Source organism: Chironomus tepperi, unplaced genomic scaffold (genome assembly GCF_022539635.2).
Source record: "Chironomus tepperi strain 1889 unplaced genomic scaffold, CSIRO-AGI_Ctep_v1 contig_261, whole genome shotgun sequence".
NCBI lineage: Eukaryota > Metazoa > Arthropoda > Insecta > Diptera > Chironomidae > Chironomus > Chironomus tepperi.
This window is the reverse complement of record NW_027226383.1, coordinates 238,796-266,667: the sequence shown is the minus strand read 5'-3', so window position 1 is coordinate 266,667 and position 27,872 is coordinate 238,796. Positions and strand designations below refer to the sequence as shown.

General features: G+C 30.5%; 1 protein-coding gene across 4 annotated transcripts; it reads left to right on the top strand.

Annotated features, from left to right (window-relative positions):
* The first annotated feature begins 2,361 nt into the window (after window positions 1-2,361).
* LOC139091773 (uncharacterized) lies at window positions 2,362-26,954 on the top strand. 4 transcript variants are annotated; one of them, XM_070641978.1, is made up of 7 exons: window positions 2,362-2,860; window positions 21,340-23,762; window positions 23,817-24,847; window positions 25,288-25,494; window positions 25,562-25,747; window positions 25,805-25,935; window positions 25,998-26,954. In XM_070641978.1, exons 2-7 carry the CDS (start codon window positions 21,341-21,343, stop codon window positions 26,680-26,682), a joined length of 4,662 nt encoding a protein of 1,553 aa, XP_070498079.1. In that variant the 5' UTR covers window positions 2,362-2,860; window position 21,340; the 3' UTR covers window positions 26,683-26,954. The 4 variants fall into 4 exon arrangements, with proteins under 4 accessions (XP_070498079.1, XP_070498080.1, XP_070498076.1 ...); XM_070641979.1 differs by having other exon boundaries at window positions 21,340-24,341; window positions 24,699-24,847; XM_070641975.1 differs by having other exon boundaries at window positions 21,340-24,847.
* The last annotated feature ends 918 nt before the right edge of the window (window positions 26,955-27,872 follow it).

Genomic DNA, 27,872 nt, shown 5'->3' with positions numbered 1-27,872 from the left:
GGCATGTCAGATGTTCTAGAAGGATGCAGAGCGACTTGATGATACATCCAGAGCCACAAACAATCACAAACCCAACAAACAAAAACCAGGTAGTTATTTAAAACCAAAAATCATCTAATTAACTTGTCATCACACCTCAACAAGTCATAAAATTATCCAAAACATTCCGCACAACCCAGAAGAAGAAATAAAAAATAATTTCACATATGTAACAAATAAATACAGCAAATTCACATATGTGAATCATTAAATCAACCAAATAAGCATCAACAAGATATTTCGTAAATTATTTTTACTTACATTACAGTAGGTTAAACTTGGTGCATGGGCAGGTTATGCGATTTCTTTTAATTTCATGTTTTACGCATAACTTTAAAACCATAATATTTATTTATAACTTACCGAAGACATCCAAAATTGGCTGTTATATCTTTCTATGCCGCTAATATTACAAATATGTAACAGAATGACGATTTAGATGATGATGAAATGCTTTAATTTTGTTCAAGATTCAATCTATCTCTAATGACATTTTTGTCTCATTTCTCATAATGCAATAGCTCGCATTTAAAATTCAACTGTGGAATAAAAAAAAATAGAAGTAGAGTGTAGTGACAAATGGAATTTTAAGTAGCAATACATTTACTTAAGGCTGTATTTGCTGTTGGGAGGGAAGCATTGTCAGTTAGTCGAGAATGTATAGCTAAATTCTTGAAAATTAATTGAATTTTACTTTTTAAATTTCATAATATTTTTTTCGATAATATTTCACCCAACTGCAGCTGTCAAAAGATTGCTACTTAAAGTCATTACAGCATAACCACAATTATCTGTGTCATCTCATCATATTTAAATACCAAAAAGAAAGGTAAAATGCCAAGAATATCATGAAGATTATCCAATTCCATCAACAAACAGCTTCTATTTGATTTCCAGTAGATTTTCATTATAATTTACGTGACTTAGTCAGCATGTAATAAGCTAAATTTCTTCATCAAATAAAACGAATATTTACAAAATTGATAAAAATCTTCCCCAAAAAAAAAAAAAACTTGCCGTTCACTGAAAATGTTAATGCTCCACAGTAGATACACAGCAGGTCAAATCAGCATATTTACATATAGGTGATTTCGCATAATATTTGCATAAACTGAAAGGCGGATTTTTGGCAATTATTGATGATGTGATGATATTTTTTTTTGTTTTGTATCTTGTAGGAGGTTGCGGAACAGAAGTAAAAATTAGCACAGTGGGAGATTTTATTGGTTTTTATTGTGAGAAATGTGAATGTAATTGTTGTGATTTTAAATTGAATTATTTTTACAGGTTTTGTTTTAGTAACTTTTTACTTATTTGGATGGGGCGCACGTGGGTCCATTGTCCATTGTCCACGTCTTAAGCCGGCTCTATCCGTCTGGGTTTCAGTTTTAGTTACAGTAAATTTCTCAAATAGCACAAAGAGATCGCTAAGTCACTAATATGTCCTATTAATATGTCCTACTAAGACCATAAGCAGGTAGACTGATTTCGACCCATTTTTTCGGCACAAAATGCGATTTACTGAATTGTGTTGCTCGAGTTAATTCTTAAGCAGTTCTTATAAACAACAGAGTCCGAAGTCGATACACTTGATGCCGACTTTACTCGGGAAAATGAAGTCAATTCGACTTGACTTTGACCTCAAACTACAACAGCAAACTTACTATCACGAGTGATATCACAAGTGAAACAGTTATTAAAGTTTGGGGACGGATTCAAAATTTTAGATAAATTTATAAGCATCTTAAAATCTTTTGCACATCTTTACATTAAAGTCTGCACAATATTCTATGGTCCTTCATAGATTTCATTCTCTTTACTCCACCACCAAACCCCTTAATATGTACTTACAATGTAAAAAATAATTAAATACAATAAACTGCAAATAAACCCAAACAAAATGCGCCAATATTACATCTGTAATTCAGCTTCCATTCCACAACAATCTCGGTTACAGAAACGAAACATACAAGAAAAAGAAAAAGAAGCAATAAGAAACTGTTAAGTCATATCTGCGTACGGTATAAATCGAACAAAAATAAAAGAAACAGAAACAAGATCACTTTTCCTTTCAATATTTTATACAAAATATACGCAATAGCACGAGAACTCAATGCGACGATCGAATACCTCTCTTTTTTACTTCTCTATCTCAAGTACAACACACAGTTGAGCTTATTTTTTTCTTTTTTTTGCTGCTTTTTCTTCTCTTCGTTTTCTTTTTGGTTGGCGGTTTATGTATTCGAACGTATCTACAGCCCATTCCTCTTTACCATTGCCTTTTTTTCATAATTCAATTCAGTTTCAATTCAGACGCGAAACGATCGTCATCGAAACTGAATGAGTGCATCGTGATTTTATTTTTATTTATTTTTCTAAGACTTTGGAAAAATTTTCAAATTTTTATTCGTTTGAATAATTCAAGCCATTGTAATTAACAGTCGTTGTTAATTAATTCACATAGAAAAGAAAAAAAGATTTTCTAATAGAAGTGAATTTCCAAGTGGGACGAAGATTTTTTTAGAGAAGAAATTTCTATTTTTCATGCATGTGAAAATATCGAGAAATCACATACGAAATTAATATATTTTAGAGAAAACAAAAAAAAAAAGAATCAATAAATGTGAAAAAAAGAAAAGAAAAAATTTGCCTCATATCAAATGCAAATTAAAAAGTGAATCCGGCAAAATACAATAAAAAATTATTTAAATTTTGTTCGACAACATTTTATATTTTGTGTCTTTTCTAATCGTGTAGAAATTGGAAATTTACAAGGATATTATTGAGATTATCATAGTGCGTTAGAGGAACTATCTTTCAGGTAAGATTGAGGCTTATTTGAATTTCAAATTTAATTGCTTAATTTGTTACAAATTGTTAAAAAATTAAGTGCAACAATTTTGTTTCGAAGTGAATCCAAATCGAACCTTTTCAACTTTTACACCAAAAATGAGAATTTTAAAGAATTTCAAATTCATAATAAATTTCTGAACGTTAATAAGCAAAAAGTTCAAACAGATCATCGACCTAGATATTGCAAATTTTATCAATTATTCATTCCAAAATTAAATATTTTATCCCACTCAAATTGAATATTTTTTCACAAATTTAAATATTTCACGAGAAAAACAATCTACCAAAAATATTACTAAGGATAAACTTATTATTATCCTCCTTATTCAATATTTTTTCCATGAATATTTTTGCATTAGAAATTAATTTTATTCCAAGTACGAGACTATGAACTTATTCTACAGAGGTTGTCGTAAAACTTACGGAAAAGACAAAAGATTTAAGCCAGGAGCAAATCCGGTGCAATAAAAGAAGTTAAATAGATAAAAATTGGAAATTGATGTGACTTAACATTCTCTAATAGTAAAAGAGATGCAATTGGAGTGGAAATAAAAAAGAAAAAAGTGATGAAAAATTTTATTGAATTTTTATCACTGAGAAGATTTATTGCTTCATCTGGATTTGATGATAATACGAATAAATCTATGACAGTAATCTTGTGAACAAGTTGGATGACTATAGAATCTAAATATTGTAAATTACAAGTGATTGAGCTTGATTGCCAAAAGATCTTCTATTTGGAATTATTTATGGATTCATTCGTAAGCTTTCCATTCTTTATTACATGCAAAATATCCCGAGTGAACAAAATCAGGTTATGACGAGTTGATGGCAAGGAAATGTGCATTTGATGAATAATTCTAACGTATTCCTGTCCACTCGGGTTTATTCTATAAGAAAATCCTAATGTAATCTTTAAAAACTGAATCCAGATATTCCAAATAATTGACCAAATATCTGATCAGTAATTCTCTGATAGTCATCCTTAAAACTACTTATTTCAAATGGTTTGGCAAATAAAATCAAATTATAAAACCATAATCTGGCTGATATTGCACAGATATGACTGTTTTTAACAGAATTTTCCAGTAAAATCTGCAATATAGCCATTTATGACTGATATTACACAGATATGGCTGTTTTAAACAGAATTTTCCAGTAAAATCTGCAAGATATCTTCAAAGATTTTATTTTACTAAGCAGATTTAATTATGGTGAAACTGACTCACAGCATCATGGACATTTCTTACGATTCTGCAATAATATGCATGTTAAATTCAAGGAAATAAATTTAAATTACTCATCTAGAACTGTTGCATGCGTTCATGGACATTTTGAACATATTTTTCTTAATTAAAAGTCATTAAATTGAGATATTTTTCAGTCATGGAATCTTAAAAGAATTTTAATTTTTTATTCAAATGATCGAATAAGTCATGAAAATTACGACCAAAAATACTTGCATCCTCTAGGAAATAATTACCGTTCATAAAGGCAATTTAGCACCAAAATAAAAACTAATAATCGAATCTAAATTTTCATTAATTGATGCATTGTGAAGGTTATAAATCCGAAACGGATCTAATTTACCAATTCAGTTGAAAAACGACATCAATTCATTTGCAAAAAATCCTATTATTAAAGCTCGATTCATTGAAAAATGTCGATTTTTATTTTGACAATGAAAAAAATAATTTTTGGTTTAATTTGTCACATAAATTGACGGTTCTATTAAAAGCTTTGAATTCCGAATCAGTTCTATTAATCTTTTTCACAGATGAAGCTATGCTACTTATGTTACTGCGAGATATGATCAGCTTGTGGTCACTCATATGTCTCTCCTCAATTAAATCTCGGAAATATCGTCTGTCAGGCACAATCTTAATTTAAACTTGATTTTTTTTAAAAAGTCTTCTGATGATGTTGACTCTAATTTATCTTAAATGATGGATTATTTTTAAGGCATGGCAGATGTAATTAATCAAAGTGATTTTTAAAGGAAGAGAATTTTTCCGACATTCGATATGTCCCTTTTTAAGATGAAAATAAGGCTGGACATTGGGATTGTGTATTCGAGAGATAATTAATGTCCGATTTTGGAATTTTGGGTGGATTTAAAGAATAATGGCGGTTTAAGATGGGACAACAGGAAATGTGATTTTTTTTTGGTAAAATGGGGTTTGACTTAAAATATTTGTGGGTTGTGAATAAGAATAAGTAGTAACAGCTTCACTGATTTCCAGCATAGACTTCTCAAAACGTGACTGAATGCTTCCAATAAAATCCAAATTCTTCACATTTTTGCAATGTTCAATTCTACTCTAGCATTCCTTTAACTTCAGTATTATGCAATCCACCGGTGTTATTTCTCATTATTTTTTAAAGCTCAATTAATTACCTGCTAAATCAACTTTTAAATATTTTTAAATACCCATTGTCTACGTGCAAAATAATCTCATTATTAAAAAAAAAATAAGCGAAAATTCATATTATTGAGTTTCTATTTCAATTAATACAGCTCAGCGCATTTAAATTCCGATAAATTCCTCAATGATCTCGATTTCTGGAATTATAATATGGATATTTTAAGCTACAGACCACAGGGGTATAATACAACTTTGTAATGTGACACTATGGTGCTGTTGATCATGTTGAGGATTTTAGAGCCATGTATAGTCAATTAATTGATTTCATTTAATATGCTTATGTACTATAATTAAAAAAACTTAAATTACAATAAAATGATAATAAAACATCATACATGCTGATATGACAACTGCCAACAACTTTCTACATGTTTGGTGTGAAATTCCAATAAAAAATAATCAAAAAGGAAAACTTGTGTTATTGACACAATTGGCACTTTTGCCATTTGATTTGTTGACAGTATTTTTAATTCCGTGATGAAATATTTGTCTTTACTCTAGTTTGAAGCTATTCATGTCAAATTATATGCTATTGTTTAGTTTGTGATGATACCATTTGGTGTTCGAAATTGAATATAGAATTGTAATTTGAGGCATTTTGATGGAAAATTGCAACAATGAATTTTATTTGGAAATTGGTGACTATTTGTGCATGTTTTGTAATATTGTATTCTAGGGAATGTTTTAGAGGATGGTTTGGAGGATGCTCTAGAGTGTAATTGATGGTATGCATCACGATATGCCCTAAAATATGCCTTAGCATATGTCTAATAGCATAGAACGTAAATCAAACAATTTATGACATAAATTTGAGGATTTCTAAGTTCATTCTGACATATTTTCATTCATAATGCACCAAAATTTCAAAATCATCACATAATCTGCCTCATTACTTGTCAAAAGTAATCCTCACTTAAGCATTTACACACTTTTTTCCCTGTCTAAAATCTCTAAATCTGATAAAAGTTCATCACTCCAAATTGCTCTAAGGTTAATGGCCAACAATACATCTTCAAACTTTCCTCATTACTAACAACTAAAATCAACTCTCATTGCACAAACGGCAGATTACTTTTGACGTACGCCCATAAAACACAGAGAAAAAATTTCTTCAATCTAAATTCTGGCAAGTTGTCGCCGTCTACCAAATAAATGAGAAATATTTCATAACATTTATCATAGTGGACGAGTTCACATGAATTTTTAAAAGACAATTTCTTTTCGGAACAGAGAGAAGCAATGCGAGACAAAAGCATTTGAATTTTTATGCGTTTTACGTGATTTTTAAAATTGTTTTAATTTTTTTTCTTTGTGGAATGTCGAATGACTTGCCAAATAGATTCAATTTTCTAGTCAACAATACGTCAGACTGCGCAAGAAGTCATGAGAATTTCATGATTACGATGACAGTATTTACTTAGCGGCAAACAGCTGATGATTCATTGCTCAATAAACTTGAACCAATAAAGTTAATTTTTTTTGCAAAATACTCGTACATAATGCAAACTTACTTTATGGTAATAACTTCAAATTCAACAGTTTTGAATATAAAAGTGAATGTTAATTACAGTTCAGGATGTATTGCACTTAAAACAACAGATCTGACGAAATGAATGACTCATTATACCTCACAGTTTTTAATAATTTCCACTCTTTTGTTCATGCCATAAACATACGTTTATGAATATCATTTTCAGTACATAAATGCAATTTTTTTTTAATCTTTCATTTGTCTTTTGCAAGATGAAGCTATTTTTTAATTCAAAAGAACAAAGCAATAGAAATAAGGCAGCAATTTCATCGCATTTATGCGGTTACATAAAAATGAGATCTTCTTTAGGGTCTTTCTAAACATTTCATTTACTTTGTTTGTTTGTTTTTCTGGTCGATTTAGCTGAAAAAATTGTTTGGTTATATAGTTTAGTTGTTTTGTGTCTTGTTGACTGAGTTTGATGATGTTTATGTAAGGAATTATGTTTAAAGGGCCAAAATCTATCAAAATTTGGATCATTTGAATTAATATTATGTAATTTAGGTTAAATAAGGTACTGGATTTGAGGTTTTGTAGTCATAGTTATCCTTTTCAGAGTTATAAGTTAGTTAAAGCAACATTGAACTCACTGAGGTACCCATTGGCCCATAATTTCATTAACTACACAACTATTTGATGTTTTGAGCTTTTTGTAGCCAATCAGAAAGCAAAACTCAACCAAATCATCACAAAATCTCCTATTATTTTCCATCATTTCTCAATTTCAAATCTGCGTCTAATCCAAACACCTCAATCACCTTCATTCTACCACCTTATGCACATACCAACATCTTAAAATATTCAAACATAACAATCTCTTCCGGAAATAATCAACAATAAGGTTCTGGTTCAATAACAACAAAAGATTTTAATCAACCTGTTGTTTCTGATGCAGGCAGTCGTTGTTTAGATTAGTAGTGAAAAAAACAGGGCTTGCCATTGGCCATGTAGCATCATGTCGAGATTTCAAGCCAATTCAATCCCTGACACACTTTAACATTCAATAATAATGAAGAAAACATTAGAGATTAAATTTTGCTCTGCTACTGTGTTTTTAAGCTACTGAATTTGCAATTTAATAATGAAAGAAATTTTTTCCTTCAATTAAGCATCTCAAGTAGAAATAGAAACAGAAATTGCTTTTCAATCGACAACAAACTCTCTCGTTTTATGCTGTTTTTCTTATGCTGCATGCAATGCATTTAGAGATTTTTTTATGAGAAATAATAAGACGTAGTTTACCATACCACAAAAACCGATTCATAAGTGATACTGCTACAATTTCTTACCAGGAAATTTTTTTATTCATCCGGAACTAATAAACAAAAATTTAAGCATAATGGACTTTAAAAAGTGAATTTTGCGATAGTTTTGGATTTTATTTTCTTCCCATTAGTGGTAGCAACTCAAGCGGTTAAGAGTCCAATTTAAGCTGATGAAAATTGAATGATCATCTGAGGTTTTTCTGCATTGATGGCTAGTTTACTGATTTTATGAGATTTATTGAATTAAAGCACGAATTTATTGAAAATTATGATGAAATTTCTATAAGATGTAATATCATGCTGGTAAGTCTTAATTTAAATTGTATTAAGCATGATTATTGAGCTATTTAAGGTTAGGAAATATGACTTAATCTGTTTTTTGACATTTTAAAGGTTTTAATAAAAGATTTTCATTTATTAAAATGAAATGCAATTCGTGATTTATATTTCAAAATTTTAAATTACGTTCAAATTGATTAAGATGTTGAGTATTGCTTTTCATACCCTTAAATCCTCAAAAACAATCTGAAAAGGGTAAAAACAAGAAGTTCAGCCACAAAACTATTTTATGGTCGCATTACAAAACCCAAGAAAATTTTCTTTTTAAAAATTTCATCCAAAAATAATCTCAAAATTCCTTCCCAGCAGCCAAATCCCACAAACACACTCTATTCTCTCGATATATTATATACAATCATCACATTCATCATAATGTATGAGTAATTTCAACCCATAATCACAAATAGATTCATAATGCAGTTATTATAGCCACAGGCATTAGTTTTTGGGCGATTTTGGGCTTATTTATGATATAAAATTATCACATCACGATTAATGTCAAGGTTCAATGTAAGCATAATTAGATTATGGTAAATTATATTACCATCAATAATATAATGGATTTTGTTTGGGATTTAAGCCGGTTTGTATAGTGTATTTTTGGTTTAAGCCTGAGAGGGCAAGAAAGGAGAATTGTTGTTTAATTCGCTGGTCGTACAGATCAATTGTGATCCATGACATCTCAAAGATATCATCTAAATCTAGCTCTATTGCTGTCAACCGCTTGACAGCTCCCAAAATCGGATGAACAACCATTCCAACTCTTAACTCCCATTTTCTTGATATTTAATGAAATAAAAAACTTGAAATCTTTCTTCTTTCTCATTATATTTTATCAAAAGCTTCTATTTCAGCTATAACGCTCTCAAATTTCCAAGAACTCTTTTAATTAGGCGAGCGTGCCAACCGAATTTTACAATTTCTTCAATTTTCCAACGAAAATTCATCAAGAAAAGATATTTTTTCAGACTTAAAATATCTTTTGGCAGTAAAAATTTTACGATTTTATTTTAAAAAATTTTAATTACCAAACTTGTACAAAAAATTCCATCTCCGGTTAAATATCGAATTATGATTTTTATTTTCCGCATCATAAAAAGTCTTTCAATTTATCATCAATTTTTAATTAAGTTGTCACAGTGTGTAAAAAGGAAAGGAAACAAGATCTTTAAAACGAGACCCTTTGTATGCAAACTCCGCAGCCGGAACGGAACAAGCTTCATAAAAGTGAAAAAAAAAAAATTTAGTGTTCAAGTTAAACACAAGTTAAATGAGAAGAAAAGTCCAATCATAATATTTACGTACGAAAATACAAAAGAGAAATATTTTCACTCTCGACAAAATATGTTAATCGATCGAACCTCGAAAAATAAATATCTCTTGATGATGATGAAGCACAAAATTCACTTTCATTTTTACCATTGGTATGTCATATAGCCTGTTACATATATGTCGGACACTGGATGTTATTGTTTTTGAGATCTTAAAGATCACTTTCGTGGCCTCTGGCTCGCTTGCGACTAAACACACGTCTATATTACTTATTAATTATATTTTAGTTCCTCAGACCAGTTTTGAATGTCACGTTAAGACAGTGAAATAAAAAGCATCAAGTCATGAATATTTCAGACCATTTATGGATAATGTTGAAAAAATTATCGTTAAAGTGCGTTTGAAATTTTAATTTGATTGATTTTCTAGTTTTTATTATTACATAATTTCATATTTGCGGCTCTATTATTATTCGTTGATAGAGAAAATATGCAAAAAGTAATAAAGGCAAACTGGTCTTGTTGATTGGATTGATTGAGCTCGCAAATTTGGATTTATTAGTGCAAATGAGATTGGCATTATTAATGAGATTAAATTGGAATTGAGGATTAAGTTTTTAAAGTTGATTTTGTTTGACAATTTTGGTAGGTTTTGGGATTTTTGATGAAAATAATGAACTTTTTTAACCTTCAAACTTTCATCAAGCTTCAATGTTTGTTTCAAAGGAATATCAATCTTGGACGACACATTAAGTCCCTAATGAACAGAATCCAACGTCTCAAGACACGATGCTGCCCAGATGCCATCACAATTGCTGCTTTTAACCCAATTTTAAGACGAAGTATGCGCTTTACAGCATTGCGCCTCTAAGGAATCTATCTATAGATTTCTTCATGGCAAATAATATAATTAATTATTTACTTTAAGCTTTGCAAATGCGAAAAATGACGCATGATTGTGAAAAGTGTAATTAATTAATGAGTCTAATCGTGATTTAATTGCCATTTATTTTTATGAATTTCTACCAGTCATGCTGAATGCGAATCTTTTTAAATTATTTAATCTCAAGCATGGCTTACAGAATTTAATAGAAAATCTTATGGTAAATTAGTATTAAAAGCTTATTATTGCATCACTTCCTAGTATTCATGATTTTTGCTACGAAAATGCGTCACAGATTCCAATTTTTTTAGTATTTATGATGGAAAAATTCAAGTATTTATTGTGCCTGACTCAATATCAAAATCTTTGGCAAGCTATTACACATACATCACAATAAAAAATATTCAATTAGATCTGCTTATCTGACCTGACTGTATTGCAATCTAATATTAAATGATTGATGTTTATCCATTGATGGTCAATGACCAGTAATTATTTATTGCATGCATTCATGCTGCCTTCCAGTTTTCTCATTTTACGATAGTTTAGTTCATGTTGATGTGTCTCAATATGGATCTAAGAGATCATTATAAACTAATTTTTAAAATTATTAGACTTGCACAAATTGAGTAGCAAATATCAGCAAACAAGCTATCATTTCTGATAAAACCTGTAGCTTTCATTATAGTCTCGCACTATTTCGTGTAATGTGAAATTAATCATCGGTGAAATTTTATTAGTTTTTTTGCACGAAAAAAATTCTTCTTCTAAAAATCTCTCTTAAAGTGCTTAATTTATATTCAATTATGGATTCTTTTATGGTTATGAGCAAATTTAGTGGTTTGGCAGCGATTTTTGAAATAATTCCAATTTAAGTATTTAAATGCTTTTCAATTGAACGAAATCTACGAAGAAAGCGCCAGTATGGTAATTTATGATGCTATTGACTGTGCAATTTCTTTCAAAAGTTTATTACTTACCTTAAAGATGTGAAATTTAATGGATTAAAGTTGTTTCCGAAAAAGAAATTTCTTCATTTAAATTTTACTATTTAAAATGAAATGACTATGCGAATTTTATATTTATTACTTTGAACTTTGGCTATACTTCCCGGAAAACTATAATTTTAACTTTAAATGCAACTAAATGCAGCATTTCTAACAAAATTTTAAAATTGTTGACAAAAAAGGAAATTTTCTCTGCCTCACTTGATGCAAAACAAAAGATTCAAATAATTCAAATCGAAAATTTCCGTTGAAAATGTTTCTAATTATCCAATTATCTCATCAAAACTATAAACAATCGACTAAATTCATTCAGTAGTTACTATAATTCATTCATATTATCCACATTAATAATATTCAATGTTAACAAGTCTACAACAACAATGAAAATTACCAAAAAAAATAAAATAAATCGAATATTTTCATTCATTCATACGAGATGCAGTGAAATAAGACATAAAGATAATAGCAACAATGCGTCATATTACCTTAACATTAAACCATCGATCATAAACTTTCTCTGTCTGCTTTTTTTATACAATACCGCTTCCACTTCGATTGCCGATAAACTTTCTGTTTCTTTTGTCAGCGTTCAGTAAGTATTTTTAATTTTTTGTCTCTTTTTTCCATCCGTTTTTATATACCTGTGAGGTATTTGAGCTTGACCTAGTGAAGATGACAAAAGCTTATCTTAGTTACTTACTTATTTATTCATTTTTTTCATTTTCACTGTCTCATCTTCTCATTCATTATTTGTTTTCTTTTTCATTTGATTATATTGTGTTGTGTGGCTCTTCGAGTTTGTCTGGATAACGTTATGATTTTAATTATGATTTCTAATTAATTTCAGAATCTAAAAAACTGAAAATAGATACGAACACTTTAAAAAATGGTCAAAATTTGCTGCAAAAGTTCTGAAAAGATGCAAAAATAAGAAGAATTATTGTAAATTGAATGAAATTGATTCAAAAAATGACGCAAATTTCAAAAAGGATGCAAAATACAAAGAAATGATGCAAAAATACAAATAAATTATTGAAATTTTTGATTAAATTCTAAACTTTCTTGAAAATTTCAACACTCATAAAACCACAGACATCCAACAAAAACTATAAAACATTCTTATCCCTCACTCCATTGTTTACAATCATTATAAGCTTCACTTTCATGCATACCGGCGAGAAAACCACTCAATACATTGTGTTCATCTTCTTCGTGAATCAGCAGCATCAAACCGGTGCAAAAAAAAAGCAAGCAATTTCTTTATTATTAATTAGTCAGTAGCAATTTTTAATGAATACATCTACAAGCTGCTGGAATTTTATTTCATCCATTTCTCATGTTGTAGAACATGCTATTATAGAAAGTGTTAATGTGTAATGCACTTTGGGAGATTTGATGCTTGAATTGTTTCTTTTTGAGATGAAAATGCCAGTAATGGCAGAAGAAATCAAGAAAAAAAAGAAACGAGCTTAACCCAGAAAATTAAAATTGCATTAAGTTGATAAAATGTTGTTCAGCTCAAAAAAAATAGAAAAATTGTACATTTATGATGTTGTTCGCTGCTGTTGCTAATGTGATGCATGTTAGGCTATTATGGATACTCATTCCATTAAGATAATGAAATGATTTTGTGTATATAGTTATGAACTTGCGAAATTGGACATGTTTTTGACGACATTTGACATATAACCTCAAAAAATCAGTCACAATTTCCAATTTACTACCTCAAGTCATAACTCAATTGACCCCGTTCATCACCTAACGCAATACCTTCCTAGTTTCATCAGCAATCTATGCACAAAAATTGATGTACAGATGGAAAAAATTACGAAGCATAAATGGCAACAAAATTTTAGTACATGACATGAATGTTTGCTGTACAGCACATAAATCGATGTCAGAGAAAGGAATGTAAATATGCTATTTATGGCTTGACTAATAACTTATGACTTATTATTCAACTTTTTACACATATTTAATTAAAAATTTTATATTGCGAATTTTACAATTTTTCATGGATACAATTATCGATTTATGGAATCTTTGTCCATGTCTTAAGCACACGTGACTAATTTGAAAAACATTAATATTATTTCACGTCGAGTGAAATTGAGAAGATTTTTATCGAGATTGGTCAGACAGCGAGCTTAGTCAGTGGCATGTTCAGAAAGTTCAAAATAAATTTAATTTTTTTTTTTTGATGATATCTTTGAGATTTAATTAATTGATAGATTATTTTGAGGGTCATGAAGATGGATTGGTTTGGATATTGCGGAAATAATTATGTAGTTTAATTATTTTAAGATTGAGAACAAAGTTTGTTGACTATTTAAATGTAATGCTTGAAAATTGATGCAAAATTTTAAAAATTGATGCTATTTTCCAGCCAAAATGATGCAAAATGGATTGAAATTGATGCAAAACCTTCAAAAAGTGACAGAAAATTTTGAAAAAGATGCAAAAATTTAGTCAAAATGACGAAAATGTTCAAAAAATCCTTTTAAAAATCAAATCGAATTTTATGAAAAATCATTTTAAATCCTTTTACGTTTCAATTTCATCTCACAATTGAATTATTTTCAATTCCTCCTCATACCAAATCCCCCGCAGTGAAGTTCTTAATCCACATCCACTTAACATGCACAACATATCAATTTCGATGATTCATAAAGCGCCATAAAGTATGAAAAATTGAAATAAAAATTCAAAATAAAAAAATTTAACATTCAATTCACGTGAACATTTCTTCTTGGTTGTCATTAGTCATTAGTAATCAGAGTGACAATAATATTTCACTTTATGTGTACAAGAATGTTTAAATCAGACATGCTGAATATGATTATGATATTACGATGACAAATGATTGAACGTTATTTCACTGAAACCATAAATAAATTCAATTTAAGTATTATTAAGGTGAGGAATTGAAATTCTTGTTGTGGATTTAAAAGTTTAAGCTTAAGAACGAGTAGAATTTTAGCTGTGCATTATTGTTGGCACTCCTTTAAAATATGCTTATTTGTTGTTTAGAATGGTATGGAATTGTATTGTTGTTTATGCAAATTACCGGCTTGAATATAATCTGAGCAATAATTAGTCATTGAAATTCGTCTTTTTGCGATTGTTTGTTTGTTTATGCTTTAAACTAGGGCTGGGTATATTATGAAAATTTTATGGAAATTATCCTTACGAAATCACTTCCAAAAAGTGTCAAAAAATTTAAATTTCGACAATTTTGCAGTATCACCACTCCTTGATTCCTTCAAATCTACTCAAAAAATCTTTAAATTCTCATAATAGTTAATTCATCAAATCAATGTCGTGACCGACTGCTTGTGGGTTTGTAGAATATTCAAGACAATTAATTCTATTATCCTCTCTTTTCTATTTATTATTTTCAAGTATATTAAGCTTCTCTTTTTAAACAAATAGATTGACTTTGAATTTAATTTCATTTTTCAAAGAGTGTCAAGCTCTTATATCCGTATATGATGTCATTTATGCTAATTTATTTACATACCTTACTTAAATGACGAGAAAATGAAAATGTTGAGTAATTCAAGAAAGTGAAACGACCACGATGAGGTCTCTGGGAATATCAAGACTTACGCTTATTGCATAATATAGAGCGTGTGACATGACATGTTGCTCTGCTTCTTTCTAGAAGTTTGACTAGTTTTTTTTTCATTCATTTACATTATTACGTGTTGCGGTGGATATAAAAATATGTGGAAATCGTAAATTTTAATATTTTTTTTATTTCCTGTCGTAAGCTGTCTATTAGTTAATGTATCCGAACAGTAGATCGGAGAGTATGGGCAAATATTGGCGCTTAGTCTGAAATGCTCATTATGCCCAATCAAGTGCTGAAATAGCCTGGCATTGTTGAATTATGCAAAATTGACCAAAATATCTCATTTCATCATAAAAAATCATTATTTACAATATTAATTAATTTAAATATGCAAGCTTATCACAAATGTTCATGACACTCACTATCAACCACATCACAGTCTACATCCAATAATCCCGGACATTAAATAAGCATCAATAAATATTTAATACTATGAAATATTCACAATTATTTTGCACCTACTTAATGAACACTGTCTCTGTCAGCAATTTTGTTTTGTAGCTATTAGCAATCAGCAACAAATTATTATGATTGGTAATCATGTGCACCTCGATACTTAGTCAATGATAAGTCGGCCAATTAAATAATTTCATTTCCAATTGCTGGAAAAAATGTCGGACTTGAAGAGAGCAAAAAAATATTTATCGTGAAAAAAATTGCATAGCTAGTCAACATAATGACACAGTTTGCCTGCTGCATATATTAATAAATTTATGAAAAAAAATGTTTGTTATAGAAAATAAGTGGAGCTAAATTAAAGGGAAGGTTTATTAGTAATTCAAAATGCAGACAGTCAAGTGCTCATAAAAAATTCTTATTACACGCAGGATTATTGAGTAACAGTCAGTGACACTTTTTCGTAACATCAACAATGAACAAATTCGTATGTGGAATTTTTTGTATTTCAATTTTTTATTGTTTTGAAAGCAATTAAGAGATTGTCACAAGAAATACAATCGACTGGTTAATAAGGTTAGCTAGTTCATATGCGAGTCTCTCATTTAGTTCAATTGTTATAGCTTTTTTTGGGAAAATGTACAGCATGTTGATCCACTTATGTCAATTGTGCATTCGTGCAACGTTTAAAAGTCATATCATGATTTACTCATAATAGTAATGAATATATTTATGTATTTGAGATTGCATGACAATAATCTCTAACTAATATGCACAACAGCTTGCAATGGTTGGCATGAGAGAGAAATTTTCACATAATTTTTTATGCTATTGTTTTTCATTAGCTTAAAAAGCTGCTTAAGCTGGTTTTAAATGACTTTATTTGGATTTTAAAACAATTTGGAATGGATTTTGGGTATTAGAATTGAATTTTAGACAGGATTTTAGATTATAAATCAAGAAGGACTTAAGAAAATATGAGCAAAATATTAATCGAACAAATACAAAATGGCGATTTTTGATCGTCACCTCAAAAAGTTTTTCTCATTTTATTTGAAATCTTTATGGTTTTTTAGATTAAAAGTTTAACAGAATGCTTCAAAAAGATGGCAAAAGTGGTTTTATCACCCTCATGATGTATAAAATGCACAATTCATCAATTATTGAAGGATTTTAGTGCTGATTTATTACTTCTGATTTGACGTTTTACGATTATAACTATTAAATTTAATCTGCTTTATTGGTAATTCCATAATTATTCGCATGATCAGCATGAAATCAGCCATTTAACCAAATAAAAATCTGCACAATTAAGATGAGATAAAACAGACTGCAAAAGAAAATCCAAAATTGAAGAATAAAACCAAGAAAATAATTTCATCTCATTTAAATTTTGCCGACTCACATCGTTGCGATAATTGTTTATAGTAATGCATTTTTAACCGCAGATTATGTGAAGCATGAACTTGAAATTAGCGGCATTAACTTTTAAAGTTTAACAATCTCTAATGCGATCAATTTCATAGATTATTACAAATGATTTCATTTTTTTTTTTTTGGTTCTTTTTTTTCTATTTCACTTTTTCTTTCACTCAATTGTGTGCTGTGCTGTGCTATTGAGAGAAAGAAACCACCATGGAAGAAAAGAAAGATAATTTCCCATAGAAAATTAAGTTTCTAGTTTTCTTTATTAATTATGGTCCATTTTCATGGAATTAATAAGAATTAGATTGTTGAATGAAATTTTATGTGATGGAATAAGGAGAAGAACTGAGGTTAAGTGCATGCTTGAGGCAAAATTTTGTGGTGAAATGACAAAAGAAATTTTTTGGTATTTTTTAGGCACATCATCATTAAAACTTGATTTAAAAGTAAGATGTGCGCTAAAAATTGCCTAAAATCATCAATCCAGCTAGAAATTGTTATACTTTCATACAAATTGTCACCAAAAATTCACTCATGTCCCTCCACTTAAATCAATTGTGCACCTTACTTCTCACGCATAAATCACACACAGCACGGACCACACTTCAATGATTAATTGATTCTTTTATCCACAATTACGAAAAATGCGACTGTAATTTGAAATTTTACACATTACAAAAAATATTTCATCTTCAATGCCTATATCCATGGTGTTTATGATGATATTGCCATATCCATTAATGTGCATGTGCTTGGCATATTATTACCATTGTTTGTTTATTTATTTGATGCCTTAAATAATTTTTTAACACACATTTTGTACGTTGGGTGGTGTTTAATAATGTAATTGAGTCATTACATGCCTTTTAACTGCTACATTATTACAGCCATCATCATCACCATCTTCATAAGTTTGCACATGAGAGAATTAAATTATAATTTATCAAATCGTGGGCCTCGTGGCGGTGTTTTTGTTTATTTTTTGTTATTTTCACTCTTTTTAAGTCAAGGACTTTTCTTTGTGAAAATATTAAATGGAAATACGTTATTAATTGAGTTTTGACATCAAGTTGTGTGGAATAGTAATTTATTTAAAAACACTTGACGGAATTGTCATTAAATTTTGAGGTTAATTGATAGTTGAATGAGGTTTTTCTTGTTGCAAAAGACTCTGCGTAGCTGTTTAGATTTAAAATGCGATGCAATTGCGTAGAGTTTGATTTGCTAACCCATCAATTCAATCAAAACAATAAAAACATTTGCAAAATGAAATTTATCCCCAAAATGCCCAATCCTTCTAAGAATTTCCTGAACTCTTTTAACATTTTGAATTGAGAATTCTTATGAGACTAAAGAAAAAAAGAGAATGTCTTGGGTTTAAAGGTCTATTAGCCTTTTTTTCTCTAAATATTACTTTCAAATTCAAAATAACAATCACGTATCCAAGCTTTGTTGTTCTTAGGTAGCAGTTTTTGTTCACGTTTATATACCTTTTGATTTGATTTTAGACCTGAAATTCTAAAAAAAATTCAGTTAAGCTTAGGATGGCTATACAGTTAGTTGAAGTGGTAGATTGCTGATTATTTTGTAACCGATCTGTCTTTAGTATTTGACAATTAGAGTAGACTTTTGCTAATAGCATCCATCAATAGATGAATATATGGCAATTGTGAATGCTATTCAGAAAAGACACTAATCTACAGGTAAATTAAGAGCCGTTCACGCAATGCTCTTAGAAGGAGGGGTCGTGTTAAGTTATAAGTAAACAACCGCTAACACTATCCCAGAAATGGATCTAAATTCAGATTCATTTACCAAAGATCCCAACACAATAAAGAGGGTACCCTGGAGAGTACAGTGAAGCTGTACAACTTTAACTTTACTAAACGACACCTTGAAGCCTGCAACATTCTCAAAAAAACATTTCATTCAAAATTAAAAGTCATTAACCGGCATACAACGATACAAAATTGTCGAATTTGAAAGTAAAAGTGTAATTTTTCGTCATAAATGCGACTAAAAGAAATTTCTTTTTTAACACATTAATTGTGTACCGATGAATATAGATTGCTGATAATAAATATGATATGCATACATTAATAACTCAAATAATTACGGAAAATTAAACGGAATCTACTGCATTGTAAAGGAGATCTCACAGAAATCGAAAAATAAGGCATAAAGGAAAGCTCGGCATATTTATAGCCGGGAGGTCTGCAGGTGAATAAATCGATACATTTTGTTATTATTTTGTATTGATCTCATTGACTTCTCTAGGCCACGGTGAAATTTTTTTGTATTAAAATTAATTTGCAAAATTAATCATGGGAAAGTCTTTTTAAGTGCCAAACGTGATTGTTGAATGTTTCTTGAAAAATGCCGAGCTCACACAGTCCGTGATATAATTTAAATCAACTGAACTTGACTTATAAGTACATATTGCAGTGTATTATAATAAAATTATTAAAATTGCATTGCGCTATAAATTATTAAAATATTTTTATTTTCTGCTTCATCAAAAAATGTGTGCCATGAAATAATAAAATTTCACATCTTTATGAGCATAAAAATGCACATAATTAAGATAAAGAAACACACATAAGTTTCAGATTATTTGATTCTCTGTTAAATTGTTATAAACATAATTTGCTACACACGCAAACATTTAAATTTTACATTTTAGATTACTGAACAGCAGTGAAAGCTGCAATTATTTGATTTAATATGATGAATTACCATATATGCACTTTTTATGCATACATACAACAGATTACAGATGATTTACAATTTGAGGATTATTTACAACATTTTAGAGATTTTGAAAAGTTTTTTATGTGCGGGTAATTTAACAAGGAGCGGTTTTGGGAAATTTTATTCATTTATGGATGTTTATGATTAAGTTTGAGCTAATCATAGTGAAACTTGAGAAACCAACTGTTTTAGATCTTAATTTACATACTGAGTAAGGCCAGACACTATATTGCGAACTTCAACATGACCAACTAGCTACGCTACAATCAAAATTTATTCAAACCATAATATTCCCGATCTACATGCCTTAATCAATATTTTTCATTACTTCCAATCAATAATTTATTCCAGCTGTAACCATAGAGAGGTTGAACTTTTAAACGCACATTTTCTTTATAGTTTTTTCGATAAATTAATGATGCATACCTATATGCAGCCATAAACACGACTTTTCCTTTCATTTGTGAGATTTTCGTCCATAAAAACACAAGATTAATGGAACTTTTTAATCTGAACTTTAAAGCTTTTTTCGAAAGATTAATTTTCACGTTTGAGGTTTTAAAAAAATTTGTCTCATTTATTTTTCATGAGAATCTCCAAAACCACATAACATATCATTTGAAAGATCGAAAGTCATTAGAGCAGGAAGTTCAGTAAATAAACAAGTAACAAAATCGTTAATTTAGTTAAATTATCATAAAACTAAAATCTTAATGTTTATGTGTGACTTTTGTTTCAACATTAAATTAATTTGTAATTCACTTGCTGCTTTTGTTTTTCTATTTCTTCATCTCTTCTGTAAATGCTTAAAAGTTACAAGAGAATTTCTCATCAAAAGTCCGTTGGTGGTCGAGGTGTGTTAATTTTTTTAACGATTGAATGAGGCATAAAATATTTGATTAATTGATTAAGCAAATTCCATTCTCTTTAAAAACTGAAATTATGAATATGAGAAATCATGATGAGCTTTATGGACCGGAATTAATGAAGTGTTTTGGGCAATAAGTGAGAGCAAATGAGTCTTGTTGGGTTGCACGTAGTGTCAGTAGATTGCAAGTGAGGAGGTCGTTTATAAATGATGTTTAGAGCTGGTTTTTCCAGCAAAATTCTACAGTTATCTCCCCAATTTCCTTTGTTACCTAAACTAAGCATTCAACTTCATTTCTGAGTGCAAAGCTACAAGCCACAGTTCACACATGTATCTATGCATGTAGGAACAACTAACCACACGTGTTTTATCAACTAAATATTCCATTCCAATAAACGTTGAACAAAAACAAAGAAGAAGAAAGACTTTATCGATTCCATGGCAATCGATTGGGTGAAAGTTGATCAGGTTTATTATGATACTTAAATACCTTAATATTTATAGCAATCACGCACGGATTCATATCAATACATATCTTTTCGGAAGTTGTTGCCTTTTAATTTTTTCTTATACTTACAAATTTTTATGAGATTTTTTTATGGAACTGATGTAATAACAGTCATTTTTTCCCTTTCATGTCATTATTTACAGAATGAGATTCCTCAAGAAACTTGCAACATTCGTGTTTATATGCCATATCGCATCAGGAGAGCGATGGTCACGACAACTTACATCAAATGTACAGACGGTTAACGATTGGGTGCCAATAACACAGGATGTTAAAAGCGGAAAATCCATTACATTCGGAGATGATTTAGTACCAGCTGCTCAGACACAATTTCAATTCTTTACAGAACCATTAAATAATCGTTTTAATTTACAACAATCACATCCGGCTCATCCTGCACATCCTTCAGCTGCACCGTCTGAAATTAATAGTTTCATTCAAAATTCTCCACCTCAATTTCAATTTTTAAATTCTGGCCTTCCAGCACCACAAAAACAAAGAACTGTTCAAACATTCGGTGGTTCATTTGGCAACAAACCTGTCGCTGAACCACTTATCCAAAATCCACCACAATTCCAATTTATGCAGGAAATCCAACGTACTCCACAAGTTCATCATTATCAATCCCAACCAATTCCCAAAAATCAACAAACTTTCACTCAACATCAATCAGTTCCAGCATTCCAAAATTTCGTCCAAGCCGGACCATCTCGTGTTCCCCATTTCCAAAAATTACCAACACCTCCACCATTCCAACAAGTTCCACAAACTCAACAGCAACAAGAAAGTGAACAACCTGTTCAATTGCTCTATGTTCCATTCGACTCACTTTATCAACAGAATCAACAGCCACAACAACAGTCAATTTTCGGAAATGACAAACAAAGTCGATTCAATATTTTGAACCAGCCACCAAGTGCTTCATTGATCAATGACTTCTATACACAAAATGAAGTAAATGAAATCCCTAAGAAGCAAGTCATAACAACAACAACCAGACGTCCAACAATTGCACCAGCTACTACAAGCTATAGGTTGACTACACCATTCGAAACTTCATCAAAATTAAAGCCACACCAGCCACCATTATCCATGTTTGTTGCTGATGATAAGATTAAAGGAAAGGCAACACAAACAGATGTTTTGAGTACATTGAGAAGTTCAAATACAATTGATGTTATGGATTCTGTTAATGAACGTGCACCAAAAGTGTTTATTGGACCATCAGGCATGTCACCACCAAACGGATATTCTAAATTTGAATTGCCATACTTGTCAAGCATTGATGGAACTAGAAATGAGAGAAAAATTGATCAATTGCCATTCTTTGTTGCTCCATTAAGCTACAAAACACCACCGGGATTCTCAAAGATTCCATTACCAGCACCACATGTTGGATCAGTCGTCGTCAATCAACCAAACAGTATCGAGAATAATGAAAGTAATGGATTTACTCCTGATAGCTATTATACTAAACAACCTCAATTAATCTCATCAAATCTTAATAATATTAATCATAATATCAATAGTAATTTTAATAATATCAATAATAATAATAACAATAACAACAATAATAATAATATTCTTAATGAGACCCCAAAAAAGAACACACAAACAGTTAAATTAACCTCAGGTTTCCATTTTGGACCAAGTGGCAATGTGCAATTATTTAGCAATGAATTTACATTCCCAACATTATCGCCGTCGACAACACAACAGCCTAAAATTAATAATATTCCAAATACAACACCAAAACCGACGTTTATTCATAGTAGCATTACACCCAGTACACCTTTGACAAAAGTTAAAGCCAGTCTTGTTCAAGAATATCATTCAACATTTACACCAACAACGATTCGAACACCGACTGTGACAAGATCAAAATATGATGAATATGAGAATACAAGAACGGCTTATTTCACATCAACACTACGTCCAACATTCTCAGAACCAGATGAATACAAAACAGTCAATGAAGAATACTTTAAAGTTAATCGTGCTAAGCCATCAATCTCACCATCATTTGAATATGAATTTGAGTCAAAACAACAGAAGCCTAAAAAGGATTTCAATTTCAAACCAATTCCAGAATTTAATTTTGAGCAAGTCACAACAACAACAGCCACAAAGAAACCAAAAACAACAAAATCAACAACAACTAAGCCTTTAACTACGACAACAACAACTCAACGACCAACAACAACAAAGGAACATACAGTCATAATTGATGACAAGAGATATAAGAGCATTGATTATTCATTCCAACCAACTCCACATCCCACACCATCATTTGAATATACCCCAACAGTATCCATAATTAATACAGACACATTTAGACAAACACACGATAGTGACTTCTTCACTGAATTCCGTTCAACACCCCGACCCACACAACAAAACTATTTAGTTGACATTGACGAACTGAATAGACAAAATTATAATGGTGATGGACATAAACAGAATATCAAACATCATGACTTCTTCTCACAAGAACCAAATCCGGCAACGGAATCACCACAATATAATTTACCATCTGAATTGCCTCCAATAAGTGCACAATTGCCAGGTTTGATTAACTCACTTATGGATGACAAATGGATGCTAGCTAATAATATTACAGATGAAGAAATTACCACAACAACTGCCGTACCAACGACAGTATCGACAACAACTCGAAGACCAACACAATCAAGAGGTCGTCGACCAGTCTCACAGTCAACTTATAGAACTGTTGCATCAACAGCTGAACCTAATTATGAGAGAAAGCAAAGCACACGTGGAAGACGTCCAACATCAACATACAGTTCAAGAAATATTGTGTCAGCAACGGAACCAACCTTCCCATCAAGATCAACACCAGTTAGAACATCAAAGATTAAGTATAATATTACATCAGATGATCAATCAAAATTCCGTACAAGAAATCGTCGTCCAGTAAATAAAGCTGAAGATAATATTGCATACCAACGTGATGTTTTGAATCAAAATTATCCATCATCAGTTCGTCCACTAGCTGAAGAATCATTCACTACAACTGAACGTGTTGTCGAGCCTATTCATATCCAACCAGAAGCTCAAGTTGAACAACAAGTCATTAATGATTATAATGCAGCAATCGAAAGCATTGAAGTCATTCCATTGGGCGGTAATAATAATGAAAATTATAATATTGAATCTCAATACACACCCGATAATCCATTATATTATGAAAATACAATTGATACAACATCATCAACAACCACGACAACTACAACAACCATTCCACCTACATCTCCAACAACCACACAATCATTTAAATATATTAAAAGTAAATATTCTTCAAATGATCAAGAATTTGCAATTCCACAACACAAAACAGTCTCACATAGACTTAAAGGAAATTTCAATTTCAATCGTAACACTGATTCATTCTATAATGGAAAGACACAAGAAATACCAACAACACAAGCCACTGAAATTGTTAAAGATGCACATGAATATGAAGAAAATTCTTTCTCTTTAGTTCCATCGACGACAGAATCGACTACGACAACTACTGAGGCACCTGTTGAAACTGAGGCCCCAGTTAGCAGAAGAACAAGCTTCCCAAGGCGACGACTTTACACCACCACAACTACAGAGCCTGCAACTGAAGCTACGGAATCTTATGGAGTAAGTTAACTTTTTTTTAAAAAAATATTTTTAACGTATTTTTGAGATTCAAATTTAGAATAATTAAAAGCTTCATAGTTTCAAACCCTTTAAGTTTATTTTGGAAATAAAAAAGCTAAATTATTGAAAATTCCACTTTAATAACTCAAATTCAAGCGTTGCTACACAGTTCTTACAGCATACAAAGCTTTCAATAATTAAAAACTAAAGAAGAGCTCTTAATTAATAACACAGCACTGCAACATCCCTGAATTATCTTCTAAGATGAGAAAAAATTTTCCTCATAATTTCAATTATCTTCGAAGTCATTTCAAATACAAACTATATAGTGTATAAAACCAATAAATTTTATATTATTACGTACCACATTGTGCATTGTTGCTGCAAAACATAAAATAATTAATGATATTAAATTTCTCATCTCATCCCACTCATAACAGTCCCGAAACAAAGAGCAACAACGAGGAAGAAAGGAGAACGTTGTAGTGGTTAAAAAGGTCAGAACTCGTACACGACCAACAACAACAGAAGTTCCAGAAACTACAAGACGTAGTAGCGCTGCAAGAACTCGACCTACATATGCCAGCAGAAATGTTAATCGTGAACGTGGACAAACAAATTATGAGAACAATAATGAAGATAACAGAGTAATATTTTACAATTCAATACAGCAGAAGTATTAAAACTGATGTTTATATCCTTTTTTTTACACAGCCACGATTCCGTATCCGTGAGAATACACAACGCTTCCGATTAGATACTCAGGAGAGTCAATGGTCGTCAAGATTCAACCAAAATTCATTCCAACCAATTGATGAAGAGAAATCATCAAAAGCTCTCAACATTCCAGAAGTCGATGACAATCAAGAAATCGTTACAGCCAATCCAAATGCCGAAAATGTAAGCTTTTTAAGTGTACCAAAGTTAATTGTAATAAAATAACCAAAATCTCTCTAGGAATCATATTTAGTCAACGTTTCAGCCAGCGTCTTGCCATCAAAACCAGTCGAGACTGAAGATGAATCCTTGAATTTAGTATCAACGACCGAGCGTGAAGATGATTTGGCAAAAAGAACAAAGATTGACGAGTAAAGTGTTCAAAATATTTTCTTATTAATACTTTTTACTTATTATTTGAATTTTTCAACAGTGATGTAGACACAAGTCTTGATAAGCTCATGAAGGATGTCATGGATGATATTGAAAAGGATACAAAAGCAGAAAAGAAGTCAACAAAACTTGATAAGAAGCCTAGCCGTGGTCGTGGAGTTTGGAAGAAAGTCAAAGTACGTCCAGCTGACGCATTCGAAACAGCCGAAACACAAAACATTGGAAAGCACCTTTACAATGCACTCGCAGATAATGATAAAGTAGAAGGAGAGAAACCCAAAATTATCGAAGAATCGACAATAACAACTACAATTTCACCAAAAATCATTGAAGCTGAAACGACGACAGTGAAACCAGCAATTATTGAGACAACAATTGTGCCTGAACAGACAGTCGTTGAAGATAACAAGTCAAGCATGTTTGATGATGCACGTAGAGCAATTGCTGAATTCTTAAGTAGTGAAGATGAAACTGATGATGCTGTAAATATGGAAGAAGCTGATGATAAACTCGAGAGAGACAGCACAACATCAACACAACTTCCAACAACAGAGGAACCACTCACAACAACGACATTTCCACCAACAACATATTCAACTATCGAAGTTGAAACATCAAAGCCAAAAATCACAAAAGAGAAGAAACAGATAAAGACGAGTACAAGTCAAAAGGTGACGGGAGAGATTTGCTTTAGAGGGAAATGTATAAAAACCGACGAGAAGTAATCTGTTAATCTAAGGGCTTTATTTATTTGTAGCTGTAGTTAACTATATCATCGTTTCCCCCATCCTGTCTATCTCTTCTATCCCCAAATTTTAATCCACAATGCATTCCAAAAGAAAAATTAACAGTGTTTTTATGAAATAAACTACATAAAAAATGTCTGAAGTGTCATTTTATAAACCTAGGATTAAGATGAAATAAATTAGAAATTTTTTGTATGAATTAAAAAATCATGAAAAATTTTGTACATAAAACATTATAAAAAAAAACTAAAGTTAACGATAAACATATATTTAAATTTTTTTTAATAATTATTAAAAGAGAAAATTTTCATATCATCGTAAATAATGCTTAATTTTATGATGAATTTATCGAAAAATTAAATAAAATAAACAAAAATTTGTTAATAAAAACTAATGCGGAATATATTTTAATTTATTGGGTATTGTGTTTCAAATTTGTATCCTGCTTTCTATTAAGGTGATTTTTTGGGGAATTTTGATATATGAGAGGATTGTGTCTTTAAATTAGCTACTGAAATAGTGATTCACAATTTAAATACAATAAAGTTATTGTCTTTAAGCTGAGTTTGTGATCTTTTCGAATATCATTAGTCGGTTAATTGATTCATAGTCACGCAACAAGCCGGCGTGACTCAGGCATGATGTCGGGTATAAACCGAATCTGGCACTAAGTCAGAGTGACGTCAACCTAGGGCCAGCTTTTAGATCGATTAGCCTCAAGGGTTTCATGGATCACAATTGTTCTTTAGTACTAGTATATTAAGAATGCAAGTTTTTAGTACAAAATTGCAACGTTTTTCCACAGAAATTATTATCCGCACAAATCTATATAAATCATAAAAATTATTCAATGCACAAAATTGACGACTTGTCACGTGTCGATATGTTGAGAATTGAATAGAAAAAACCGTTACAATACCGGGAAAAATATTCAAAAATCCCGGTAAATAAAATTCAACAAATTTTGAATTAATATGAAAATAATTTCATAGCTGAATTAATAATTAAATTAATAGCTTATCAAACATTTTTCTACACAAACATTCTATATTTTTCATTTAAGAAATCAAAATCAAATAAATCGTCTAAAATTTTCGCATCTTTTTTACTTATACGAGTTTCCATGCAAAAACTACAGAATGTGAAAATGGATTGTTTTCCTCTTAAAG